The following is an 8,126-nucleotide window of genomic DNA, read 5'->3' on the forward strand; positions in this document are numbered from 1 at the left end:
CAAACTGCTGTCCCACAACCAAAAACCACATTTAAAAAGCATTTAAGTAATTAAATCTTAGATGTTTATTAAGATCTTTCTATTATCTATTGAAACCCACAATAATATTTAAAATATTAGTAAGCTTAATATATATAAAACCATCATTTATTGGGTACTTTCAATTGTGAGGTGGCTGTCCCGACCCCTAACCCCTAAATTTCAAATGATATTGAAATAATTTTTGCATTTTTTCCATTGTTGTTTTAAAAGTATATTTTTGATTCTTTTAAAAAGGGAAGTTCAAAAAAATATTTATTTTATATTTTCTTTGTAAAATATGAAACTTTATGTAAAAAAATGTGTCCCGCATTTTTAATGTCACTACCGAAACCGTGTATGTTTAGTCCATTGGCCGAGACTGATTTTAAACACACCCATAAATTTGTGATCAGGAAATATTCCAGTGTCCTTCTATCTCATAGCTACAAGGTGTGAGTAGATAGATCTTATCATTTTGAGGTAAATGTGTTCAAAAGTCTGAAAAATCTGTGTGTAACTTTAAGGAACGTCACTACCGAACAACTTTTTTCTGCAATTAAGCACACTTTTTTGGGAGTTATTCCATAACATTTAGTTTTTAAGTGTATACCACTGTTCAGAACTGTGCTAGCTAACCATGTGCTGTTTAGCATCTTTGAGCTAGGTTCAAAAGTATCTAAAATTGTCACTATACCGAAACAGTCACTACAGAAACATTTGGTGGGGATTCGGTAGTGACATCTTTAGGTTTTTTTTGGGTGTTATCCCATAGAATTGTCACTGCCGAAACAGTCGCTACCGAAACATGTCATCATTGTTTCGGTAGTGACAAAAGGGAATACATAATCCTCATATTTGGAGGAAATAAACAAAATTTTAGTACAGTTTTGCATTTTTTTTTTGTATTTTAGTATGTTTTAGTATGCGAGTTAAAATTCTGTAATGTGATGTGGTTGCTACCAAAGCATTACTGTCACTACCGAAACATGGGACATTTTGTCAAAAATAAAGTAAGATGTTGTAATAGTTTTTGGTTCAATGTATATTCAAACTAATGTATCCTTAACTTTGAAATCAGTACGATCAACTTTTTGCCTTTTACAAAGAAAAATTGGATTCAAAATACAAATCTCATAAATTACCCTTGAAATATTGTTAAAAATTTAATTGTTATTGATTCACCTCTGAAAAAAAATGAAATCAACAAAATAGCTACTGTCACTATTTACAATCTAGATGTAAGCAAAATCTTAATAAGTCAATATAACCTTTCTAATTAAATTATTATTACTGTGTTTTGGTAGTGACAAGTTTGGGGAGAGGACAAATCTCTGAAAATACAATATGAGAATTAACTGCACAATTACTAGAAATGTTTTGTGGTCCAGGGTCACATATTATCTTTCATTTCTTGTTCTATTCGTGCCAATGCAGAAAACAAGTTGGTGTTCATCCAACCATTTGACGACTGCTTGAGCTGCTCAGTTGTTGGTTGTGATAACGTCAATGGCTGTCAGTCTGTGGAGTGTTTGGTGATCAAATGCTCTTCATGGTTGAAATAATGGTTTAACTGGTGGTTCTTGGGAAGTGTTCTTGGGTTCATCTGTTTTTTTCTCATAAACTCAAGTTGCTTTTGGCCTTTTATTGACTCTAGAGTGACATATATTTGCGATTAAAGCCTCACTCATTAACACGGGGTAACATCGAGTAGGAGTGAAAATCATTACCGCAGGCCTGTGTGTTTCATTTACAACTCACTCCACTCATTTGGGTCGGTAATCTTCTTTTATAAGTCTATCCTGGATTTACTGCACAAGACATGTGGAGCATACACAGATAAATGAAGTTAGACAGCTCAAGCGCATTGTAAACCTCGTAAAATGGCTTTGGCTCTGTATATTCAAGCATGCTGTATATTCAATGAAATGACAAAAGCCATGATTCTGGAGACATGCGACAAAATATGCTATATAGAAATGCAAAAAGTCGAAAATTTAACAACTTTATAAAAACATGTAAAATATATTAGCATTTTCTTACAAAATGTGTTTTTTCCTCATCATTTTATGTGTCAACACCAGGATTATTATCATTAGCTAAAACTAAAAACATTTGAAAATAAAAACGTACGTGAAATAAAATACAAAAAGTTTAATAAAAAGCATAACATTAAATTATGAATTAAAATGCTTAATATATTATGTTGATCATACATTTTGTATAATTAATAATATATGTATATATATAATTAATTTAATGTATTATTTATATATAAGAAATATACAAATCATAAATATAAACAATTACACTTATTTTATTCCAGCTATTCACCAAGGCAACATTTCTAATTTTCCTAATTAGTCCTCATTAATCCTAAAGTACTACAAGAAGTAAAACTAAATGAAGAAAATTCTATAACTATATAGACATATTTATAAAAACCTAATAAAAAAAAGAAAAAATACAACAAAATTACTAAAACTAACTAACATGAAAATGGAAATAAAGTCTCATTCAAAATATTAACAAAAACTAGAATAGTTTTTACCAATTATACTAAAATAGCGCTAATCCACACTGTCTGATTGATTGATTGATTGATTGATTGATTGATTGATTGACATCCTTCAGGAAAAAGCCTGATTTGTTATTATCTGATTTTCTAAATGTTTTCATAAATATAAAAACACAGCTGTGAATCCTTAATAAAAGTATATATTTTAGTAGACATAGTAGCAATATTTCTTTAAAATATACTTATTTATATTTCTGTTTAAGTTAGAAATTTGAATGAGTACGATATACCAAGATAGGCAGGTTTTTGGTGTCAGTTTGTTGTGGTATCAAACACAAAGACCCCTGAAAATGTGTCCAGCAGTGCAATCACTGGAAATACGGATCAGTGGATAAATAAATAATATGGATCACCAGATAAAGACATATGTGGACATGCAATGCTGAGTTGAGTTGAGTCGAGTAAAGCAATAAGCCCCAAGAAGCCGTGGTTTACAGTGAATTTACATTACATTTACATTGTCATTTAGCAGACGCTTTTATCCAAAGCCACTTACAAATGAGGACAATGGAAGCAATCAAAATCAACAAAAGTGCAATGATATACAAGTGCTATAAGAAGTCTCAGTTAGCTTAACGCAGTACACGTAGCAAGGGTTTTTTAAATAATATAATAAATAAAAAGAAAACAGATAGAATAGAAAAAGAAGAGCAAACTAGTGTTAGAGGCCTTCATTGCTTTTGTAAAATTGTATAATAAATAAAAAGAAAACTAATAGATCGAATACAAAAAGATTAGAAAAGCTAGTGTTAGTTTTTTTTTTTTTTTTTACAGGTAAGACTCAAACCACTGGAGTGCGGTTCCTGAGATGCCCTTTGCCAATAGGGTTGACAGGAGGATCTGGTGGTTAACCGTGTCAAAAGCAGCGGACATTTATAACATAAATTATAATTATGATATAATTTATAACAGCTAAGGGGCGTTGCCTATAACCCCCTTAGCTGTTATAAATTCAGTGTAAACCACGGCTTCACGGGGCTTATTGCTTTTATAAAACGGTTATTCCATATACGTAGTAAGGTTTCACAAAATAAAACAGAGCAAATAAAGTGTAATGATATTAATAAAAACAATATTCTTCCACCAAACAATGTAGTTCCTCAGAATCAGTTGTGGTTGCAACAAAGTGGTTGCCAAGCAACAGACAAACGTAAACAAAGGTGTATGTTTGTAGTGTAATTTACAATAGTAGCAGTATTTCTTTAAAATATACTTATTCAAATTTCAAACTTAAACAGAAATATAAATGAGTACGATGTACCAAGATAGGCAGGTTTTTGGTGTCTTAAATCAATCTGTCAATGGCATTCCCTGATTTATTTGTGCAAATATTGTTATTTTCAAACCGAATGGTGACATTGTGAGACATTTTTTGGTCCCATGTGTATCCTTTATAATGTGATTTCTCACTGGGTTGTGATGTTTCTTTAGTCTTCCAGCTCGTCTCAGGAGCGGCTGCATCAGTTGCCGTTCCAGCCCACACTGGACGAGCTGCACTTCCTGTCCAAACACTTTGGCAGCACTGAGAGCATCACTGACGACGACGGCCGGAGATCACCGCATGTGCGGCCGCGCTCGCGGAGTCTGAGGTGCACAGTCACACACAAAGCACATCTCAACCAATTTATGCAAAATGTCACTTTTATCGTCCCCTCTCTGTTTCTCTCTGCAGTCCAGGGCGATCACCTTCCTGTTACGATAATGAGATTGTTATGATGAACCATGTTTATAAGGAGCGGTTCCCTAAGGTTAGCGAAACACAAACAAACACTTCAGACTAAAATTAGATTGCATCCGATATAGTATCATTGCGATTGCATTGTTGCATTATTTTCTGGAAATATTGACGAGTGTTAATTTTGAACTCTAGTTTGTCTCTCTAACTAAGCTCATATGTATCCCCTGTTGATGAAGACGTTATTTAAACGCTGTCTATCTGTTACCTTCAGGCCACGGCTCAGATGGAGGAGCGCTTGGCTGAGTTCATCGAGTCGTACTCACCTGAGAACGTGCTGCCGCTGGCTGACGGGGTCCTCAGCTTCATCCACCACCAGATCGCAGAGCTGTCCCGAAACTGCCTGACCAAATCTCGAGAAGGCCTCATCACCACCGTCTACTTCTACGAGCTGCAGGAAAACCTGGAGAAGCTGCTGCATGAAGTGAGCATATGTGTGGGCTGGATATGAGTATGTGTGTTTCAGCTAATATGAATTCATATCTCACTTTACTTGACTGGATTATTAAATTGTTTTATTAGTTACATAATATTTCATTAGCTCAATGTTTGTTTGTTTAAAGAAATTACCTAGTTAATATCCAGTTAAAAGATCATTTGTAATAGATTTTTTATTGCATCTCTGATTACTTTTTTTGTTGTTGTGTGTGTGTGTGTTTGTTAAAATACCAGAAATTTCCAGAATTTCTCTATATTGGTAAATGTTAAAATATTTTTCAGTTAAAATACTTTTCAGTTTTTCCTCAAAACATTTCAAAAGTATATTTAAAATATATCCACGTCATCAGACATAGCAAAATTCACTTGAAGTTTCAATACTACGGAGGGCCAATTTTTGTAATTATTTATGTACATAATTAAATATTTTAATACTTATTTTAATAAATAAACATTAAATATTAAAACATTAAATATTTTAATAAATATATATATTTTTTTAATGATGAGTTGACAGCTGTAACCCTGCAAATGAAAAAAGTAAATGTCACATGCTTGTACTTACATGAAAAATTAATCCAAAGGTGATGATAGAAAAAATAATGCTTTTTAATGCTAAATACAATAGACATTTATTAATTTGTTTAGTATTTGAATAATGATTTTAAAGATTTTAAGTTATTACTAAGTATTTAATTAAGTATTTAAAGATTGATTTAAATATTTGTAATATTTATTTCATTATTTAATTTGGAGTTATTTGGCCCTCTATACTCTATGGCAGGGGTACTCACTATTTTTTTCACGAGAGCCGCACTGATAGGACAAAGTCAATAGGAGAGCCACTTTTACTGCAAAGTATCAAAAGTTACATCCAGCCATAAATAGCATGTCTGCTTATCAATCTGTCATCCCTGAACATATAATATGCAATGCAAAAAATACAAAAGGGGGGAAAAAAACATTCTTTATCATTTACCAGTCAAATTTGTAACTGAGACAAGATGATTTCCCTTAATGAAAAAAAGGAGGATTACCTTAATGCTGGGATGAGCGGAAGCATGCATGCATTTCCTTGACTTTTTTCATGTTGTATTTGTAGCTTGTTGTTGCAATCCTTGTGAGGCATTCAAGATGTTCATTGGTGAGGCGGCTTCTCTGTTTCCTCTTTATGGTGTTCATGGTTGAGAATGTTGACTCACAAGTGTATGTGCTCACAAAGAAGGACATAACTTTTTGCACAAGTGGCTTCAAAGTGGGAAAGTCTTCTTCAGACACCAAACTCCAGAAGTGACCAACACCTGATCTGAGTTCCAATTTGAAATTGTCTTTTGTCTGCAGTTCTACCATTTCACTTTCTACAGCAGCACGCTGAGTAGGGCAGAGCAGAGTGATAGTTGGAGTGAGAGATGACACATCCACATGGAAGGGGTTTTCAATAAAGTTGAAAATCTCCTTGTGCTCATTCACATCCTTGAATCTGGATTCAAATTCCCCGCTCAGCTCTTCCAAAACATTCACAAATTCTCTGTGGCTGAAGTGCTGCTGCAGAGATGGGTCATTTGTGGTGACAGCTCTGAGTTTGGGGAAGTGAATGAATTCTCTGTCAGGTATGTATAGGGCAGTTATTTTGTTCTGAAATGCTCTGATTGCATTCAGCATGTTGCTTGGAAGCTTATCTCTTCCTTGAAGCTTCAAGTTAAGAGTGTTCAGGTGACAGGTGATGTCAGTAAGAAAAGCCAGCTGTGTGATCCAGCATGGGTCTTCCAGCTCTGGCTCCCGTTTTCCTTTGTTGTCCAGGAAAGTGCAAATCTCAGGGAGGAGGCTCAGAAACCGTTCAAGCACTTTTCCACGGGACAACCATCTCACTTCACTGTGCATCAGTAAATCACCATACTCTGTGTCATAGTCCTCAATGAGTTGTCGGAACTGTCTGTGGTTCAGCGCTCTGGAGATGATGAAGTTTACCACACGAACAACTGTTTGCATCACGTTTTGGAATGTGTTATTTCTCAGTTTTGATACCAGTGACTCCTGATGGATGATGCAGTGGAAACTGATAAAGTTTGGTATTTCTTCCCTTTTTTTCATGAGCCCAACAAGCCCCTTCTCCTTTCCTCGCATGCTAGGGGCGCCATCTGTGCACACACTTGCTAGACCCGACCAACTGAGATTTTTTTTATCAAAAAATGCCAGAAGTGCATTCAGAATGTCCTCACCTCTCGTTTGGCCAACAAGTGGAAGTAAGCACAGCATTTCTTCTTGGAAAGACTTTTCTTTAGGGAACCTTACCCAAACACACAACTGAGCAACATCTGTCAAATCGGTGCTTTCATCCACCGCGATGCTGAAACACGGTGCTGCTGACACATCTGCACAGAGCTGGTCACTCACATCTTTGCCGATGTTTTCAATCCGCCTCATTGTGGTGGAATCGGATAATTGTAATCCTTTAATTTGCTTTACAATTGCGTCCTTGTTATCAAACTCAGCAAACAATATTTCTGCTGAAGCCAAAAAGCAATCTTTCACAATTTCTGAGTCTGAGAAGGGTTTTTTTCCGCGAGCCAAAATCCAAGCGATCTCAAAAGATGCCTCAGTTAAACGTTCAGCTGTAGAAGTTGTCCTGTGTATGAGCCTTTGTTGTCCAGAAAGAGAGGAAGAAAGCTGCTCTATTTTTCTTTTCCTTATTTCACTTCCAGGTGGATAACTTTCGTTGAATTTTGGGTGCATCGTTTGGAAATGCCACTCCAAATTACTTCGCTTCAAACCAGAGCGGGTTTGTTTGCATAGTAAACACAAAGGGTTTGATCCGTGGAGCACAAATAAAAATTCTTCTGTCCACTTTTCTTGAAATTTTCTATGCTCATCTTGTAGGGCTCGTACCTTTCTCTTTTTAGCAGGAGTTGACTCTCCACAAACTCTGTCTCCATCATCTTCCTGTCGATTTGCGGTTGTTGCATGCTCCAAATCTGTAGTTCCCTCGTTTGACACTGTCACATTTCTTTGTTGCTGTCCACTTTTTTATATATCTGGAAAGACCGCCAAAACTGGCAACTCTGCAGTGAGTCAGTGTCACGGACATATAAGAGCAGAGCAAGTTTAAATATATTTTCTAGTTTATATTTCCATCTTGTAATGCCGCAGTTTTGGGTATTTTTAAATATAAATTATTTGTAAAACAGACTCTGAGTTTTTTATGTTATAGCCCTGCTTGTTTTTAATGTTTTTATGAAATATCTGTATTGACTGCATGATCATATGACCGTATTATTTAATGCCATGCGAGCCACAAATTAAAGCTTGGCGAGCCGCAGGAGGCTCGCGAGCCGCGCAATGAGTAACACTGATCTAGAG

General features: G+C 35.2%; 2 protein-coding genes across 2 annotated transcripts in view; one reads left to right on the top strand and one right to left on the bottom strand.

Annotated features, from left to right (window-relative positions):
• The window catches only part of LOC107747414 (general transcription factor II-I repeat domain-containing protein 2-like), a 9,183-nt gene extending 1,398 nt beyond the window's left edge, over positions 1–7,785 (bottom strand). The window contains exons 1-2 of the mRNA XM_016561895.1: positions 5,807–7,785; positions 5,544–5,620 (exon numbers count right to left, since the gene is read on the bottom strand). Coding sequence (XP_016417381.1) covers positions 5,808–7,502 — 1,695 coding nt within the window. The 5' untranslated portion in view covers positions 7,503–7,785 and the 3' untranslated portion in view covers positions 5,544–5,620; position 5,807. The remainder of the gene's footprint in view (positions 1–5,543; positions 5,621–5,806) is intronic.
• LOC107747415 (microtubule-associated serine/threonine-protein kinase 1-like) overlaps positions 1–8,126 on the top strand; it is a 69,522-nt gene that overhangs the window by 33,943 nt on the left and 27,453 nt on the right. Inside the window, exons 6-8 of the mRNA XM_016561897.1 lie at positions 4,028–4,185; positions 4,269–4,344; positions 4,546–4,755. Of these exons, the coding sequence (XP_016417383.1) occupies positions 4,028–4,185; positions 4,269–4,344; positions 4,546–4,755 (444 nt within the window). The remainder of the gene's footprint in view (positions 1–4,027; positions 4,186–4,268; positions 4,345–4,545; positions 4,756–8,126) is intronic.

Source organism: Sinocyclocheilus rhinocerous, unplaced genomic scaffold (genome assembly GCF_001515625.1).
Source record: "Sinocyclocheilus rhinocerous isolate Xijiao unplaced genomic scaffold, SAMN03320098_v1.1 scaffold229, whole genome shotgun sequence".
NCBI lineage: Eukaryota > Metazoa > Chordata > Actinopteri > Cypriniformes > Cyprinidae > Sinocyclocheilus > Sinocyclocheilus rhinocerous.